At 43.1% G+C, this 20350-nt stretch overlaps 1 protein-coding gene across 1 annotated transcript in view; it reads left to right on the forward strand.

Annotated features, from left to right (window-relative positions):
- The first annotated feature begins 7370 nt into the window (after positions 1–7370).
- RASA1 (RAS p21 protein activator 1) overlaps positions 7371–20350 on the forward strand; it is a 63454-nt gene continuing 50474 nt past the window's right edge. The window contains exon 1 of the mRNA XM_040540623.1: positions 7371–7877. Coding sequence (XP_040396557.1) covers positions 7507–7877 — 371 coding nt within the window. The 5' untranslated portion in view covers positions 7371–7506. The remainder of the gene's footprint in view (positions 7878–20350) is intronic.

Consider the following 20350-nt stretch of genomic DNA (forward strand, 5'->3'; position numbering starts at 1 on the left):
GTCTGAGAGGAAGTTCTGTAGGTATTATGAGTATAATCACATTTTCCTGTTTGTTCATTCTTATCAGACTTTTTTCCTTTCTCCAGCTCCTGTAAAAGCACCTATACAAACATCCAAAGGATACCTAAACAGCTGCAAAAATACAAAGATGTTTGTGAATGTGTAAATTTTTGTCTATCAACAGTCAGAGATATGCTGCATAAACCCAAGGTCATTCATTACTGAGAACTGTTATGGATGTGAACCGTAATTAACAAAGCAGAGACAATTATTACATGCAAAATATTTTCAAATGCAAAATGGAAAAAAAATACGTTTTTTGTCCTTTGAAACTCAGTCTTTGTCTCTTCTCATGGAAAAAGTTAATAACTAACAAATCAGCTTCTGAAAATGAAGACAACTGTTAGTGTGGCATAAAAAATAGCATAGCTGTTCAGTAAGTCTATAAATTGAGTAGTTCAATGCCTATTGGCTCAGGAGAGAATCTATACTGTCTTTATGTGAAGGCATAAATTACAAATATAGACAAGTAAAAAAACCACAGGTCTCTCGCACTTAAATATGCACAGCAGTATGGAATTAAAATTAAAGAACCATGAAGTAAGACACAAAGTATTCATGTAATGCTCATTCCTGTGCTACTGAAGTTAAGAGTGTATTTTGCCATGTTCTTTCAGGGACATAAACTTTAGCCCTCAGAAAGGGGAACAATACTGGTTCTGCATAACTATTTTACACTATAAAAGACAATATATCAGATAGCATCTTGATGAGGAAAAAGACATGAAAAATAACACAGAAAATCACAAGCAGTTCTTCAGAGCAAATAAAATAGATGTTCTTAAGTTTTTTATTTGTTTTGTAGTTTGTTACTGTGATTTGACTCTTGCAACAACATTTCCTTTGGAAAAATAGACTATTTGCATGGCTGGTCTGTTTTCCCAGCCCCATGTCCACTTACACCCTTGCAGCTGCCGATCTCTTTCAGATAGAAAGAGGCAACAGTCATGCTATTATACGAAAAGTACACTCCCTGCTGCCTCCGGTGTGCAAAGATAACATGCCACCACCTCTGTGACTGAAATTTAACCTCGTTTTTAATCATTTTTTAATCATTTTTTCCACTTCTAACACACTTAAAGTTTATAGGTAGCAAATGCCTACCTTGTTAATGTCAGATATGTGGCCTGCCATTCACGTTCTCCTTACCGATCAGTTTCAATCTCTAGAGTAGCTCATATATTTTCAGATGTCAGTAAATTAAAACACAAAACTCAGAATTCAAAATTTGTACTGACACGAGACTGTGGAAAACACAGTACAATGCTCTGAGAACAAGCCAGTGCAGGTGTAATTGTATTTGACTGTGCTCTGTCTTGAACTGATGAGCCTGATCTCTCAAACATACTGCTTTTGTCAAAACATTTTGCCAGATGCAAGCTAACAGTTATCGAGGATTAACAATTGCATCTTGGAGATACAATAAGAACCAGGGAAGTTTTCATTATCTGTGCATATTTTTAAAGCACCTACTGCAGGAGGTATATGTGAAGTGCTAGCATATCAATCTAAACTTAGCAGTCAAAACGCACCTTCAAGTCAAACCATGGTGGCTTTTCTGAAAGTAAAATCCTGCAAAGTGCTAAAAAACTGTAGCAAGGAACATCAGTGAATATGTATTTTCTCAGATGCAGAGGAAAGTGCAGTAAAGTATTTGGCCACAGGAAAAGGCTGAAATTAGGACAATTTGAGTAGTCTGATATACTACTTTACTGTTTTTATTTTACACAACCTGATTTTTTCCCCACTCTCTTATGCGACGTATACTAAAAAAGTTATAGCCTTTACAGTTCTTATGATCACAGCACTTTGTTAGGATTCAGGGAGAAAAAAATATCATCTGGTTCGTTGCTGTAGAAGGTCTGAAAGAGCAAAAAGTTGGGCAGTGACTTACTGAAGTAAGAGCTTCAGACTGTTAGTGCAGGCCAAGGTGTGCCCAGGAGGCTGTGAAATGCCTCCAGAGTGCTACTAACAGTATAACTCTTGCTTAAAATGGTTGGTTTTGAATAATTCAGTTGCTGGTACTCTATATCACCCAAGATGAATTGTGTATGTTTCCACAAGCATGTCACAAACAACCATTTTACATATTAGGAAGACAGCAAGTGCTCCAAAACTAGAAATCTAAGAAACAGAAAAATACAGTACAAATACATGTTGTTTTGAAAATTCATTGATAATATAGGAATAATTAGGGTAAAAATATATGTAGTGGCACCATACTCAAACATACTCACACCATACTCAAACAAAATAAATTGATTTAAAGAAGTTAACAGCAAAATAACTCTTTGATTAAATTATTAAGTTCTGTACAACATTTAAATAGTACAGCACAGAAATTTTATGTTTTCCAAAGCTAATTCTCAAAAAAAAACCCACAACACATGTTCTGAGAAAATCTGTCAGGATGTGCAAATAATAAAACATAGCAAAAGTATCAATGTTCATGACTGGGACAATTGAGTAGAAGTACTGCCACACAGTACAGCAAGGAACAAGATTTGACAGGAAGACTGTGAGCCTCAGTGTTCTAATTAACATAAGGTTTAAGGCTCAAAAACATGTTGTGCTGAGGCTGAGTATCAAACTGTGATATCAGTTTGTTTCTAAAAGGAAAAAGATTTGCTGCATGCACTGAGGGCTCATAAAAAAGGGACTGAAATACCACACTCCTACTTACAACATCAAAACCATGAAATATGCAAAGTTAGAAGGAAAAAAAGAAAATACTTCTCTTCCAGATGCAGCATGAAGTGAAGTGAGACAAGAAAAAACCTATGTCCCCTATGGTGCTGTTCTAAAATGGAAAAGAGAAAGTGAAAAATTACAGACAACTATACCTTTTAAAGACATTTTGAAAGACACAAAAAAAAAAGTATCAAGTACTAATAAAAATTATTACCTCAATATATAGCTGTTCATGTCTTTTTGCCTTCGCTTAAGAGACAAAAAAAAGGTACTGATCAAGTAGTAATTTCTTTATCAGTTCTGATAAGGTTCTAATCAGTTCTAATAGGTACTGACTCTTAAAATAGGATGCAATTTCTACTGCTCTGATTATAGTTTTTATTTCGGCTTAGTGCATCTGAACTCCAGCTTAAACACTTTTTTGAAAGCACATCAAACTATACAAGAACAAAGTGAGGAGGGACGAAAGGTTATGGAAGAGTTTGGACTTTGAAAGAGATCATTTCCCATGTGACAAAAATATTCTTGCACAAATCAATAATAATCTGGAAGTCATCAAACAAAAATAACATTTAAGGATAGTTGCGCTTTTAAAGTGAAGGGAAAGAATTTTAAAATAAGCTTATCGTTAGTAATCTACTCAGAGATTCAATACAAATTAAATATTCAATGCAAACAGAAGCTTCTGATTTGTACCATGAAAATGGAAGAGCTGACAAACCCCAAAATTAAATATGCAGATAGTGATGACGACAGCTCAATGATAACCTTATGACAATTATTCTGGGAATACAGTCGGCTTTATCTGATAGAAATAAAAGAAAATGTAAACATGAAAGAAAAGTATTTAAGTCACAGGACATAAAAATATCAGTATTCAGGTTGTTTTATTCCAGATTCTGCCCTCCTTTCCAACTCCCCAGCAACATATACGGCCTCCTATGGAGTTGTAACAGCTACGTAGGTTGGAAGAGCCAGCACCGACTCTTTGACTGTGTATTATTTCTCTGTAGGAGTACGAGGGGAAGATCTGGAACAGCTGGAGCGTTCTGGGTTCTTTATGGTGAGGCTGTTTCCTTATCACTGCATCATTGAACAGAAAAATTGAAGGTTCTCCTGTTGATATTAATTTCTGAGACAGGATAATATCTTTGTAAAAGTGGAAATAATTTGTGCTCTGGTAGAGGACAGGAGCAGGTTTTGTGCTGGAGTAAGGAGTAAAGGTGAAAGTTACAAAGTGCTTGCTTATATCAATGATCCAAGTAACATCTCTATAAATAATGTGACTGAAATACTGGGTCATTTACTTTATGTGACTTTTCATCTTAATAAGTGTTAATTCTCATTATTTTTCAAATGTTGAAAAAAAACCCACCACCACCAACAAATAAGTTAATCCTCTGACACATCTGTGAGATGACTTCTCTCTTTACTGACGAAGAAAGTGTAACCTTGTACACATTACAGGGCCGTGCATTTAGATCAGCAACAAATCCAGCCTGAAAACTCTTGAGGATTTAACCATGTGTTCAGCTGACCACAACGTGACACCATTGCCACTACTCCTGTGTACGTGTTACCACAACAAGCCACACTTGTGTATGCGTGGTAGTGCACAAGCAGCTTTTATAAACATGGGATGCAGATTAGGTAACATAATTCAAAGGAGGTCCTTGATGCCACTGGAATTCATCTGTTACTGCATCTGAAGATAGGGCTTTGTATCCCACAATCTTTGCAGTATAAACTGGATCTATGAAAGACTTTGAGCACCTCTTACCATGAATAAAAAAACAGCAATGTATGTCTGTATCTACACAACGCTAGCAAATTAAGTGGCTCTGCGCACATTCGTGGGCTCTCAAGCCAGCTGGCACAGGGTGGCATGCCACTGATGCTGCAGAGGAACTTTCTTGGTCTCAATGCCAGGGGGGCTGCATGCAAGCTGCCAGCTGGGAAAGGTCCCTGCAGCACCTCGGATGCTGACCAGCTCCTGGGACTGCCTAGTGGCATGCTTGGAGGTGTGACAGAAGAGGAGGCTACGCTGTACAGACATCTCATCTCAGCACTCGGCAATACTCTGTTTTATTTAGGAGCACAGGCAGACACTGTGTATGTTCTTCACAGGCAGGATCCTCTGCTAATAATTTTATCTACTGTAAACAAAAAAGTAAGTGAACAGGGAGAGGGAGTACTACCGGGGAGCATCCCCAATAATGAATGGCAGCATCAACATGTGTGCAGCAATGCATTTTGCTATGTGTCAGTTTTGGCCTTTCTACATACTGGTCTTTAGACCAGAAAAGCCCTAATAGACCTGTGCTCTGCTACTTCAAGACTAGACCAGGGTTAAGGGATACCAGACCCAACAACCAGCAGAGAAAAAAAATTGTGTGTATTTCCAGATTTGCCATCTTACAAACTGACTCTAGGGTGTATGCAAATACACTACTCAGAGAATCCAGCCTGACACCGTTCTCAGCAGGAAGAAGTAACCATCCTAGCATCATTTATACCAGAGCTTCAGAACAACAGGTTTGTAAATGCACAAGAAGCATTAGGAAAAATACTATTACACTCATTCCCTCACCCAAATATATTTAAATAACGCCGCACCAAAGCCTGGAAATCAACTTTCCTTACAAGCAAATGCAGGAAGCTGTGTGTGTTACTGCAGCACCAAGCGACCTGGGACAGACAACCTCGCCTGCGAAGTGAAAAGCAGCAGTTTGTCAGCGGCAGAGATGCAACAACTCGGCTGATCTTACATGAAGTTCTCCTTCTGTGGAATCCTTGCCAAGTTCAAAACTGCTCTCCCCAAAATAAATCTCTTGAAGGAGTGCTACAGTTAGATTACCCCCTCCTGCAGGAAATTCCTAGGACAGCTGTCCTAGTCCCCACACACCCATGCACACATGCTGTTGCCCTTTATGGCACCCAGAAAAGCCAGCCTCATTAAGGCAATCTTATAAATATTTACACTGCAGTTCTATATTTAGGAATATCACTTCACAACAGCAACAAGACTGTGCTAAAATCATTTTATTTAAAGATCTGCGAGGGAAAGCAAACAGAATGGAAGCCCGCAGAGACAGTAGGCTTCAAGACTATTTGGAATTACATACACAATAGTGAAACGCTGCAATGCAAAAATCAAAATTGTAAGAGATTGGTGTTGAAACTGCAATTTCTTAAACAGGGAAACAGCAGGGTATAAATGTGCTACAATTCTGTAAAATGAGGGCTAGAGCCAGCTCCTGTGCTGACACTGGGCACAAACCCAGCATAATTCCACTGATATTAGTGGTCTAACTGGAAGCAAATTTTGCCTTTAGAAGGCAAGATACAAAACTTCATTTCAGCAGATAAAAAGAGGTTGGCGGGAGAGCTGTGAAAGTGGGAGCAGTAGTTTGTTTTAGTGGCCTCAGGAGAAATTCACTTAATACTTTTGGGTAACGCAAAGCTTTGAAAACCTGAATGTTTAGATGCCTTCTGAGAACTCTTGAGAGACATACAAGTGTCAACGTGCTGCTATTTGTCAGCTCTTCTATTACTGGGGAGAAAAAAAAAATCAAAGAAAAAAAAATCAAAAGATATCTACACATTACAGTGCCTGGTAATGTTTGTCGCACAACGTCCTCTTGATCACAGAGGTACTTTCCTGTGCTGTGAATCTGAAGCGCCAAGTAAGCCCACCGCAGTTAGCAGCACCATTAATGACGAAGATAGATAGGCTTGTGGGTGTGAGAGGCTGTGGGCTTGGGTGGCAAGGAAAAAAAATAAATAAAGTATAACTTCAGGAAAGTGCTGAGTAAATACCTTTTAGTATCAACGGTGCTGCAACTCCTACAACGTGTGCAGTGCCTTGCAGACTCTACTAAGCACTTTTTGTTCGTATTGCTGGAAATCCCGATCTCTGTAGAGGATCCAAGAGGATTTTTTTTTTCTTTTCTGTGAAAACCAACCTCTGCGAGCAGGCCCCCCGGCGGGCAGCCCCCCACTCACCCCGCCGCCCCTCACGGCGGACCCCAGCTCCCCAGCACTACCTGCCGCCCCCTCCCCGCGGTCGGGCCCTTTATTTTTTTTTTTTATCATTTCGGTTAAATCCTTTATTGTTTTCCGCCTCTTTCACCCCCTCCCCGGCGGGCCGCCCTCAGCGCCTACCCGCCGCCTCCTCACGGCGCGGAGGGGCGGGTCGGGCCGCTCCAACCCGGTCAGCAGCAGAACCTACCTTTCCCCCTCCCAAAAAAATAATAACTACATAATATTTTTATTTTATAATTTATTAATTTCAGCCGTTTCGGAGGATTTTTATTGTTGTGCGAAGCGTCCCTCACACACACACACACACGCACACCCCGCGCACGCGCTCGCTGAGGGAGGGGGGCGCATGCGCACCGCGCCCATGCCCATGCCCGCCTCCCTCCTTCCCTCCCCCGCCCCGCGCTCGCTCTCGCTGTCCGTCCGTCCGTCCGTCCGTCCGTCCGTCGGGGGGGGGGGGGGGCGGGGTGAGGGCTTGTGGAAGGGGAGGGAGCTGGGGCTGTTGGGGGGAATGAAGCGGCGGCGGTGGCGCAGCTCTGGGGAGCTTCCCTGAGCAGCCCTCCCTGCCTGCCTGCCCCATCCCCGCTCCTGCTCCCGGCTCGGCTCCGCCGGGGAAGTTTCGGCTCGCCTCGCCCCGCCGGGGCGGGGCTGGTCCCGGCTGCGGGGCCCCTTTTGTCGCCGCCTCCCCCCGGCCGGAGGGGGGCGAGGCTCACGATGATGGCGGCCGAGGCCGGGGCTGAGGAGGGCGGTTCGGTTTCCTCGGCCGCTGCCGCCGCCGCCGAAGCGGGGCCGTGCCGGGCCAAGGGTCCGTGCCCGCAGGGCCCCTTCCCGGGCGCCGTGCCCCCTCTGTGCTCGGCGCTGGGGCTGATGGCGGTGGGCTCGGGGCCTGCCGCCCCTCCGGCAGCGCCCGCACCCGGCACGGAGCCGGCCGAGCCCGGTGCCGCAGCCGCCGCCGCCTTCCCCCCGCTGCCGCCGCCGCCCCTGGCCGGGGCTCTGGGGGCGGTGGACGAAGGCGACTCGCTGGACGGCCCGGAGTACGAGGAGGAGGAGGTGGCCATCCCGCTCAACGCGCCCCCCACCAACCAGTGAGTAGCTGCGACCCGGCGGAAAGCCGCCCCCACGGCGGCCCGGCCCGGTTCTGCGCCCCCCCGGCCCCTTTTTCTGTCCCTCCGAGGGCGCGGGGCCCCCGGCCGGGCTCTAAGGGCTCCCCCAGGACAGCATCCAGCAGCAACACCTTTGTTTTTCCAGGCAGAGAGCACGGCGATCTTCCTCAGAACACCATCAACCAATACTTTTTTTTTTTTTCTTTAAACCAAATCTCAACACGTGGTGCGAAGTAATTCTTCCACCCTGTAATCATTTAGCATGCCATATCCCTCTCCCCCCCCCCCCCCCCCCCCCCCCCCCCCCCCTAAAGCACAGTTCCTAACATCCAGCTTTCCCCCCTCATACACAAGCACCTCCAAAGTGGTGTGCACGTGTTAGCCTTTTTTGTCCTTCCTCTGGAGGGGTGTAAATTCACCGTCGAAACATGTTTTTGAAATGAGCCTTCCACTGTTTTAAAGTACTACTGGACCGTGTGTTTCTATAAACCCAGCTTACTTTGCTGCTCAGCCAACTCGAAGTTGTTCCTAGTAAGGTTGTGTTCGGAGAGGAGAGGCAGGTTAAGAAGAAAATCAGGTAAATCTCTGGTTAGGTTTCATTACCCTCATCCTTCCATTAGGGCTAACCAGGATCCTGCAGAGCAGTAACACAGGGAATTTCGCACTTAGAGCGGTTCTGTGTTTATACTGTGTGAAATACAGGATTCGATAATGTTATGTAGAGCTCATGTAATTAGTGAGTATTCTAAGCACAACCTCTGGCTTTAAGTGTAGGAAGTCTGCAAGTTTTTGTAAAGCACTGCAAGCCCTGTGTTCGAACAGAAAATGGTCCTCTTAGCAGGTATCTTGTTATTTAAAAAATGAAATTGCTTTGGAAGCTTAAAAGCATTCAGTGGTGCCTAGAAATATATTATTCCTGAAGTTTCAGTAACTGTAGCAGACGATTTAGGATTGCAAGGTGGTGGCTGGCAGATGGATTCAGGATACAGGTCAGAAGGGTAATCTGAAAACCAATGTGAATTTGGGTTCTTTTTTTACCTTCTCTTGTGACCCCACTATCAGGGAGTTAACTTTTGTACTTTCGGGTATTTCCGAGATTTCAGGAGCCGTTGCAGTCGTGAGGAGGGCATAAAATGTAATATTAAAGGATTCCTTTTAAATTTCTTTCTCTAACCTTGACAGACTTCCTTTGTTCTTTTAATTCCTTCATTTTTTTATGGAAGTTTGCAAACGTAAGGCCTTGTTTTGTGAAGACAGTGTTTGAATAGTCTTTAACTTGCGGGCCTCACTAATGGGCTAGAATACGATTAGGCAGTTTTGACAAAGGGTAAGGAGGGAAATAGAAGCGCATAAAAGTGAAGTTACTTTGTCTATCAAGTCAGCGAGAGACAGAATTCTGCGCTTCTGGTTTTCTCTCTGAAAGATCAGGCTGCTGCTACTGTTTGACCCGTCTGTGTTCCAGAGAGAAAGCAGGCTATTTTGGAAGTAACTTTAGAGAGTGGGGTAATTATTTATAAGTAATCACCCGTTTGATGCTGAATAGCTGCTATGACCTGGACAAATTTGAGCAGGTTTTGCTGTCGGAATATTGCCGTGTGACTCACGTGCTGGTGTGATGGTGAACTTGTGTAAAAGAGGATGTTAGCATTCTGACAAGTGCATGCTCGGGGAGGACTGCAGAGACCCTGATTTTGTTTTCGTTAACAGCACTGCTTACCTTGCTGACACAAAAGGGGCACTGAAATCTCTGCAGCGCCAGGCATTCAGTAGCTGAGCGTTCTGCCCTAGGAGAATCCTTAACAGAGAGGAAATCTAAGAAATAAAGTACTTAAAGATTAATTGGAAGCACTTACTGCTGTAATAAACTGTTTTTTTCTTTGTAACTTTATCTTTGGTATGTGACTTCTCAGTAAACAAAATCTGAAGTGGGTTGATTTAATATAGTTGGCCTTTTTCATTCATCTTGTCTGCAGTTGTTAGTTTTTACCACTCTTTGGTAAGCCATTTACATTGGCAATATGTTGCTAGTAAAATGCATCCTCTCAGTGCTGTTTTATTTTGGAAGGGCCCTGTGTTTGTAGCCAGACTGTTTGCTTCTGTGGAGTTGAACACTTAGTGTATTACCAAAACAGAGCTCAGCATTATCTACAATCTTATGTAAGGAAAAGTCCAGTACAAATTTTTAAGAACAACGATCGAATTTGTAACGTAGATTAAATTTCTCCAGTTGGATACGATTGCAAAGCTGCTGTTCCATTTGTTTAAATACGACTACCAGCTCCACCCTTTCCCACTTCCTCCTAATTCATTCAGCTTTTATGGGAGGCATACATGGTTGGCCTGATGGATGATTCTGTGATTCTGTCAAACAATTTTGTTTCTTTGTCCTGTTTGCTTACAGGATAATGTGTGTACATCAGAAAATGGGGAGTGCTCTTCAGTCCTAGCTTTGCATTGTGTAGCATTATCTCCTGTACAAGAACAAAAAGACATTTTCTTTTTATTTCACAACAATAACCACTAACTAGTCCGCTTTGCCCTCCCTTGGACATGCATCACATTTCAGGATTTACTGAATTGTTGGTTACTGACTCGAAACAAAAAAATCTGGTAAAAGTCGCTTCTAGTGTTTCCTAGTTTGTACTCTGGTCTGAAATTGGGTCTTCATGCATAAAATGAAATGAAGCTTTTTGTGTGAACTTACACAGAACTTTATAACATTATCTCCTAATTTGTTTAGCAAATTAAAAAAAAAAAAATCTGAGTGAATTCCCAGTTTGCAAGTTTTAGGCCATAAAGTTGTTACAGACCAGATATTTTTTGTAGATTAGGTTTTTAAACACCGTATACTTGTCATGCTGGTTTTTACAGTAGCTAACCTGAAGAGATGGGAAATGAAGCAGATGCAAGTTCTGCACTTCCCATCAGGATGCTGTAAATATAGTTTGTTCAGAGCAGTCAGGATGTGTTCGTCTTTGCTAGCAAGCACCTAATACACTTAATTTCCTCTTTTCTCTTCCACATACCTAAGGAGAAGGGGAATATGTCTTCTCTTAATGTGTTTTCCTTAATTTTCTAGCACTGGGAGGAGATTGTCAGCACGTAACAGGTTCACTGTATTCAGAAGCTCAAAATTCCCAAGTAGGGTTGATATTTATCTTCTTTGATCCCGATTGGAGTTGATTCGAGACTTGTCTGTTCAGTGTGTGTGTGTGTGGGGGGGTGTTCATTTTTCTGGAGTATGGCAGTCGCGTGTTTATATTGTAGTTTAATGCTGGGTGGGAAGCACAGGATGCTAGGGAATAAAATGGGCAATTCTGTGTTTTTGTTCTTTTTTTTTTTTCTGCGCTTTCTTCCCCATCTGCAAAGCTCACCGACAGACTGATGGCGATCTGAAATGGTGCAAGGAAATGGCCTTCAAAACTAATGAGTGAATGCTGCTTAATTTAGTAAAAAAAAAAACCACAAGTATGTGAAATACTTTATAGTTATTCAGGCATTTGACTGAATATTTAGTCGGCAGGATTATTTGGGATCTTAGTGTTCCATTAAGGTAGCAGAAGCAGTTCTTGGATGTTTCAACAAAATTCACATTTTCATATGGTGTTTTTAAAGCAGCGATTAGCAGTTTTAAATGGAAACAAGTTGAAATTGAAAGCCATCAACCTAACAAAATGAAACAGGCTGTCAAAATACTGTCTGGTTAAAACAAAATCTTACCCAAAGCAGATGTATTCTTAGAGTAGCTCGTGGTATCTGTTGAGGCAATATATTAGGGAGAAAAAGCTGCAAACAGAGAGATGGGTAGAGAAATAGCATTGCAAGCAAAGACTGCATGAAAGAATATTTTTGTCTGAACGTGGTGTGAATTATAGTTTCTTGAGGTAAGTCTGTCAAAGGTGGCAAGCCCAGAGTTGTGCAATATTTGTTTATTTGAGTAACTAATAAGAAAAGATTTTTTCTTTCCCTGAATAATGGTTGAGGATCATTTTCCATTCCAGTGAATAAGTCTATTGCAGTGAGAGCTGAGGGGAAATAACATTGGCATATGCAGTTAGGTTCTATATAAGCAATAAAAAATGAAATGGGATGAAACTTGATTTTAGCATATGAAGTTCTTTTCTGTTTAGCAGTTAATGCTGTTAGCAGGTAAACTTTTCCTCTCTCAGAAAACAAGGTGTTCCCCTTCCACAGGGAGCAGAAGTCGATAAAGAAATTAATTACATAAAGAAGCTGGTTAGCGTACTGATTGGGTCGCTTACAAAATAGACTTGAAGAGAAGTCTGGCTTTATCTCTGGCTGAGTATGTGGCGTTAGAAATACACGGTGAAGAGCAGCAGAACAAAATTGCACCTAACCATATATAGGAAGCAAAGCAGTAAGTGCACTGACATGATAGGTACGTATATTGAAGGAATCTTCAGATGAAGAAAAACAGAAGTGGGAAAGCATTTGGTGCTAGTGAAAGTCTGAGGAGGGATTTTCAGTACTTCTAGCTAACATCGGATGCTGTCCTTTCATCTAAGGAGTGAATGCTTTCTTGACCAGCACTTTATCTAGTTTTTGTTTGTCACATACTGACTCCGAGAATACCAGTGTGGGACTTGTGCGCTCCATCTACTGTCCTGCCCTTTTGAGGAGCACAGTATTGCACCATGTTCTCCTCACCTTTTGTTTTAATGTCTGGTGGCAGTGGGGGGAAACACCAACTTACCAGTGGGGCATGGGTCTCTTCGGCGATGGGCCCCATCTGTAGGTTCAGCCATAAATTCTTAGGGCTCATACAGTAGTTTTCCACTTTGCCTGTATCTTCCTTTCTCATTTAATAAAAACAGTGAAGTCTTGGTATGTATCTCACTGGAGGGTGCAGCTGGAGGGAGGAGAAGGTGTTTTAATGTGGCCCTTGTGCTTTGTAGAAGTATCCCTGTGGAACAATTCTGCATTCCTCTGCCTTCTGCCAGAGTACGCTCAGCACCAGTAAGATGTTACTGTCACTCAGATGCTTGTCAGGGTCCTAATACTGTTCTGTATACTTGCAGACAGTCTTCAGTAGTCTTTATTTGTTATCTAAAATACCTGCTCTGTTGTTCTGGAATGGAAGAAAAGTTTTTTTTTTTTTTTTTTTTTAAGCTGAATCTGTCTTTGTATTATGTTTTGTATTGAAGGTGATGGGGAGAGGTCAGCGCTGATTGCTGAGGGGGAGATTATACTGGTGGCCTTTTATAGTGAGGTCCCTGGCATGGTGACGGGGGAAGATGAGTGAATATTGTTTATCTCATCTTTAATGTGACTTTTTCACGCTGTCTCACGTAACATCATTGCAGACAAGCTGGTGGTGTGCGAGTTAGCTACAGGGGCAGTGCGGTGGGTTGGAAACCAGCTGGGAGGCTGGGCCCAGAGGGTGGTGGTGATGGGTTGGGTTGGAGGCCAGGCACTGGTGGTGATTCCCAGGGCCTGTAGCATTTGAACACACACAACCTCAGTGATGGGACAGGGTGAGCCCTCATCAGCAAGTTCCCAACCGATACGGACCCGGAGAGATGTCTGATGCACCAGGTGGGTGGGCTGCCATTTGGAGAGACCTGGACAGGCTGGAGAACTGGGCTCCATGGGACCTCTTGAAGTTCAGCAGAGGCAGCACAAAGCTACTAGCCCCGTAGAGGACTGACTGACATCGTTACATGCTGGGGGCTGACTGCCTGGCAAGCAGCTCTGCAGAGCCACACTGGGACCGAGTGGGCCTGACGGACAGCGAGCTGACCAGGAGCAAGAAGTGCATGTTGGCAGCAAAACAGGTGAACAGCAGTGTCCTGGGTGGCACTGTGAGGCGCATCGGAGGTGATTTCTTCCTCTGCTCAGTGCTGCTCAGACACATCTAAGGTGCTGCGTGTAGTGCTGGGCTCCCAGTGGGAGAGACTTGGGCTTAGAGCAGTGAGGCCAGTCCAGGGACACCAAGGTGATGGGTTGGGCTGGAGAAGAGGAGGCTCAGAGGGATCTTATCCATGTGTATGAGTACCTGATGGGGAAGGGATGAGGATGGGGGAGCAAGGCTCTCCTCAGCGCTGCCCACTCACAGGACAAGACTCAGTGGGAATGAATGAAAAAACTTGAAAATCCATTTAAATACAGAAAAAAAAAAACACTTTTTTTTTTAGTTGTGAGGGTAGTCAAACACTGTGTTGTGGTTTAACCCGGCTGGCAGCTAAATACCACACAGCTGTTTGCTCACCCTCCCCCTCCCTCTCTGGGATGGGGGAGAGAAATGGGAAAGTGAAGCCTGTGAGTTGAGATGAAGACAGTTTATTAAGACAGGAAAATAATAATAACAATGATAATAGTATTACTAATAATAATGTGTACGAAACAAGTGAAGCACAATGCAATTGCTCACCACCTGCTGACCGATGCCCAGCCTATCCCCGAGCAGCCGGCCCCCCCCACCCTGGCTAGCCACCCCTATACATTGTTCAGCATGACGTCAGATGGTATGGAATACCCCTTTGGCCAGTTTGGGTCAGCTGTCCTGGGTCTGTCCCCTCCCAGCTCCTGCTGCACCCCCAGCCTGCCCGCTGGCAGGACAGAGTGAGAAGCTGAAAAGTCCTTGGCTTGGTGTAAGCACTGCTCTGCAACAATTAAAACATCAGCATGTTATCAGCGCTCTTCTCATCCTAATCCAAAACATAGCACCCTGCCAGCTACTAGGAGGAAAATTAACTCTGTCCTAACAGAAACCAGGACACACTGTAACAGATTGCCCTGAGAGATTGTGGAGTCCCCATCCTTGCAGGTACTTGTAACCCAGCTGCATGTGGCTGGGAGCAGCCTGCTGTAGCTGACCCTGCTTGAGGAGCACTGGGGGGCATGGCAGCTACAAACCCCATGGTCATTTCCAACAAAAATGATTCTGTATGTGTGTAAATATGCTGATGGTATAGTTGAGGGTGAGTGTTATGGGACTTGCTGAAAATTGTTACTTGAAGTACTATGGAGTCACATCAGTGGCAGTAGCTAATAGCAAAGGTTTTAAAGGAAAGCACAAGAAATCCTTAAGTGGGTAAAATAGAATATTTCACTACTTTCCATGTAGGCAGATCTCCTAATTTCTGTAGCAAAAGCTCAAGAACTTGCCTTTTAAAAATTCTAGCATATCTAATAGTGCTGCTTAAATATTTAATCAGTTTGCTCGCAACGTGTACACTTTCCTTTTGAAGTTATCTCTCTATTACATTAATTTGTATATGTTAATAATTGTATACAAACCAGTGCTGCTAAGTAAACTTGAAAGCTACAGGCCCATTTGAGGGAAGAAGGACACTCAATGTACCCAGACAGGGTTCTGCTCAGTTAAAGGCCTGATTCTTCTGATGATGGTACAGGGTTTTTGTGGCAAGGTTTTGGTAGCAGGGGGCTGCAAGGGTGGCCTCTGTGGTCAGAGCCCAGCAGCTGCCCCATGTCAGAGAGGAGCCAGCTCCAGCTGCTCCAAAAGGGACCCGCCGCTGGAGATCCTGAAGAGCTGCTGCCTGTGGACAGCCCCCGCACGCTCAGTTTGGGAAGGACGGCATCCCGTGGGAGGGACCCCGCGTGGAGCAGGGGCAGAGAGGGACCGTAAAGGAGCGGTGGAGACAAAGCGTCAGGGACTGACAGCAGCTGCCAGTCCCCACTTGCTTTGGGGGGAGAAAGTGGAAGAGAGTGGGTGCTGAGAAGATGGTTTTAGTTTGCTTTTAGTTTCTTAGTCTTCTAGTGATAGGTAATAAATTACATTAATTTCCCTGTGCTGAGTCTGTTTTGCGTGTGATGGTAGCTGGTGAGTGATCCTCCCTGTCTTTACTTCAACCCTCGAGCCCTTTTTCATCCTATTGTTTCCCAGTGATCTTTTGAGGAGAGGGAATGAGAGAGCAGCGTGGTAGTGCTGAGCTGCCATCACTGTGAAACAGCCACAGATGATCAAACCCTAAGAAAAGTGATTCTCATCTTCAAGTTTCAATAACCTATTTATTTTTGTATGTTTTGTTAGTGTTTCCTTTTCTTTTGTTGTTGAACTGAAATAGTAACTCTTGTTCATCCTCAAGTAGTAGTTGGGCTTTTATAGGTTTATACTTTCCTTAGGTTGGAATATTGATGCTGATGTGGAGATGTTACAGTTGCATGTATTTTAAGAAGTTGACTGTGTAGTCTCTACACAGAGAATATTTAAAATTTTACCCTTTTCTGTTAAAGGTTACTGGCATTGCCCAAGCAGGAGCATATATATAATTTTTCTCATTTGTAGTTACTTAACAGATGTATGGGCAAGGGTTTCTTCTGTGGACTTCCAGTTACAGAGCGCACAGCTTTCTTTTCTGCAGTAGTTTCAAGAAACAATGTACATTTATCCAATCTTTGCTAATCAGCTCAGGAATCATATTGTACTTCTGCGTAGAGTTGTGAATGATTTTTTTCTGAAACATTTGGTCTGTTATCCAGTCCTCCTGTTTTTTGTAAAATTATGCAGATGTATGCAAATATTCTCCCATACTTCTACACACACAAAAGGATATTCTGCCCGTGGCTTGCTTACTGGATTTTGTGTGGTTATTTCATAGATAAATTGCATCAACCTTTTCTACATATAAAACTTAACCAACCATTGATCAATTAATTCCTTTTCTGTATCTCCATTTATTAGTAAGCAGTGGCAAAGACTTTACAAAATTCATGTTTGGATATTTTGTGAATTCAGAGGACTGGGAATTACTTGCATTGTCTTGTTCAAGCCACAGCCGGTTCTCTGTACCTTTTCCCTAGATTTTTTTTCTTGGAGGGCTTTTTGTGCTTTCTGAGCATCTCGGGAGGGTTTTTTTTTTTTTTTTAATACTGTTTGGCAACCGAAGGGGTGCTAGGGAAATGTCTTCCAAAACCAAAATGTAACAAAGCCTCTGTAGTAATTGTCTCTTAATTCAAGTATAGGATCAGGAGTTTTTATTTTACTTAGCTCTACACACAGTTCTTTTGTGTCATGCTATTGGATTCAGTGGTATATGGATTGTGTAGCATAGGGTACATCCCATCACTGTTCTGTTGCATCTGGGAAGCAGTGGACACCTTTTATTTATGCACTGTTCCTCATTTTATTTATACTGTATAACTGTCAGGTTTTTCTCATTACAGCAGCAGTTCTCCATGGGTGAGAGGCAGGGAAGCGTTCTAGCATGCAGAGCAAGGTGAGAGTGAAGCATGAAACAAAAAACTGTGCTTGATTAGTTTGGGATGTAACCCAGAGCTGTGCTGCTGGCAGGGAGCTGAAGGCAAGGGCTCAGCAGAAGAAGAGGCAGAGAATTTCTGTTTCTATCTCAGTTCTGTGGGGCTTCTGATGAGCAGAGCCACCGTAGCAGGTCGAGCGATAAAAGGACAATGAGAAAGCCCAAGAAGGTTGGAAGTAGGAGGTGAGGCAGATGGAGGAGGAAGGTTAAGGAGCCACTGGTACATTTCCTGAAATTAGTGGCAGACGAGACAGCTAAAAATCCCAGAAATTCCTTAATTGTTGCTAAAGATTATATGCTGACTTGCATAGCGATGTTGACATCGCTTTTGTAGCTTCTTCATCACTCTTGGCATAATTAGAAAAGGCCTATCTTTCACCAGAAGGCACATGTAGGAAGCATGCATGAATAGGAAACTTTTGCTAAAAATGGGAAATGTCTTGCTAAGAACTGTAGTGAGTTCCAGAATTTACTTCCGAAGTTGACCTTTCAGTAAGAAAATGAGAGTTTCAAGAGCTGTTTTTTGGTTTATTTATCTGTATTTATCTTGTTTATTGGTGGCTTTTGCAAAAAGGAGATAGCAGTCAGTGTTCTTTTTAGTAAATGTATATTAGATAAGACTGAAAGAACTCTTTGGCTTTCCTTTGTTGTCTATTGTGCTGTTGTCAGATCTTTTGTAAAGTTTACTACACCTCGTATCCTTGAAATAATGGAAATGTTTAGAACCTCACTTTCCTTAAAGTTATTTAAATGTATTGCCTTTTGGATTACCTCATTTTTTTCATCCTAGCTTGGTCTTTTTTTAAGATGTACTGAGGTTTTTGTTTGAGATGTTTTTTTTTAATTTTTCCTCAAATCCACGGTTGTGTTATTCTCTGCTGAAAGCATTTTAGTGGCTTTCAGAGGCATGAGCAAGTACCAGGGTGGGATTCCCTGTGGGACCGAAGTCTGTCAGTTGCTTCCTACTCTTCCTACATGGCCCTGTTTTCTACTTGCTGTTTTTAAGGGGTTTTAGAACAGAAAAACGGTATAAGATAATTGTATTAGGTTTACATGCGCTCTGTCTCCGCATAAAAAAATGCATACAAAACAGATTAAAAAACACGAACACACTTAGAAGAAGAGTATGAAACAGTCTCTAATTTCATACGTGCTGGACAAAGAACACCTACAATGCTTCAGGTTATTTTCAGCTTGTTTCAGTATCTTACAGGTGAGTACAGTACAGCAAATGACGCGTATTTGCAGAGCTTTTTTCTGGCAGGAAGTTTTTTCTGGCAGGAAGCGATGTTGAGAACTGCAAAGACCCTGTCAAAAAATTGCTAATTATGGAATGGTAAGTAACGAGAGCTCGTGTAGTCTCAGGAAGTGATAACAAGAATCTGTAATGTGTGAGAGGTACTGTGAAAGGCAGTGGCTGAATTAATAGGGAGGGAGCTCTGACCACGTCTCCTGGAAGTTCTCTGCTTCTTCTGATATGTTTTGTTGGAGCAGCAGGGTATGGCTAAGAGGTGCTTTGAGTGAAGTGGATAAGGCGTTTGATGATGAATTCTCCTCTGCACTGTAACGTGTGTTCTAGGTATCCCGTTATTAACAGTATCTTCATTTCTGCTAGGTTGCTCAAAAACACTTAGGCAGTCCTTCATTGCTCTTCTGTGTTCCCTCTCCTTGACCTGCTGTGTGTCCAAGTGAAAGTTACAGGGTACTGAAATGGTGAGATGTTTGATGGAACAGCATGTCTTCGTATCTGTGCCTTTCTCCCATGCAAAAAGGAAATAACATAAATATGAAAGGATTTGTTTGACCCTTGTGACATGCTTCCACACAGTGGCAGCTGCCTCCTTCCAGATGGTAAGTCCACCATCTGCTGCCTTGCTGCCAACAGCCTGTGTCTGGTGTGGACCTTGTGGAGTGCCCCTGGTGGGGGCAGAGAGTCCTGTTAGCAGCGTACCGTGAGCTCGCTGGAGGGATGTGTGCGGTCTAACCACCTTCCTGCTCCCAGGAGGACGTGCTGCCTGGCTCTAACGAGGCAGGTGAGACCAGGGTGCTGCTATCTATGGACTCTTCTCTGCTGGCCCATGGTAGCAGCTCTGCCGCTGCTCACTCCATGGGGTGCACAACCTGCTGTAGGGCTCTCTGTCACCAGGAGCATCCTCCCGTGCGGCTGCGTGGTGCTCGTGTGCTTGTGGAAACAGTAAGCCATGACATTGAGTTTGCATCCTCTCTGTTTGCTGTAATTAAGATTATGGTACAGGTTTGAATAGGCTGCTTTGGATTTAAACTGGTGGAAGGATTTTCTTGCACATTATCATGTTGGTTTGTGAAATGTGGAAGTCTGTTATTGATTCTCTTGGAATTAAAATGAAGGTCACCGAATGGATAATGAGCTTGTTACAGCAGTGGTTAAACTGCTGGTCATGGAAACAACAACCTAAGTTGTGATTCATAGTTAGACGTTTTGTAGTTGAATCACTCCATAACCTTCTGTGACAATTTTCTCTTTTCATACCTTTCATAACAGCTCTTGTGTTGTTAGGACACTAGCTGTTTGGTTCAGAATGTCATTTAATTATGTTTGCCCACAACACTGTGAAAATAGTGGATTATCAGCATATAAAATTTTGCAAAGTGCATGTTGGAAATACAGATGTGTTCCTAGATGGGACTAGGCAAGGAAATAGAGGTGGCTCCCTAGGAACGATAGGGATCTTGTCATTGTCAGTGATGAAGGATGTACGTGTAAGTAGTTTTGAGTTACTCTTCTGAGTGCACACATGGTAAGAGTCACAGCCAGAGGGGCAACTTTCTACTTAACGAACAGCTAGGCAGGTTGTTGGGTGTGATACCTTCCTATCCAAACCTTGATACATGTAGTGCTCTGCAGCTAGGACCCCATTTTACCTCTGTGAGGAGGCTATATTTGATAAAAAGTTAAGACGTCATGTTAAATGTTGCTTTTAATTGCGCACACATTAAACCTGAAGCTGTTCTGGCTGCAGAAATGCTGAAGCTGTTGACCTTGACCTATAGAGCTCACAATGTTGCAGAGCCTTCTAAGAGGAAAAGGTAGATTTTACTTACATGTTTTGCAGAAACGCTGAACTCAGGCTTCACAGAGATGCCTGATTGAGGGCTAAAGGCATAGAATCTGGAGTTTGTTTCAGACTGGTCCCATCCTTCAGAGCGCTCTGTGCTCTTTATTGTCTGATGAATTTA

This window comes from Cygnus olor, chromosome Z (genome assembly GCF_009769625.2).
Source record: "Cygnus olor isolate bCygOlo1 chromosome Z, bCygOlo1.pri.v2, whole genome shotgun sequence".
Classification (NCBI taxonomy): Eukaryota; Metazoa; Chordata; class Aves; order Anseriformes; family Anatidae; genus Cygnus; species Cygnus olor.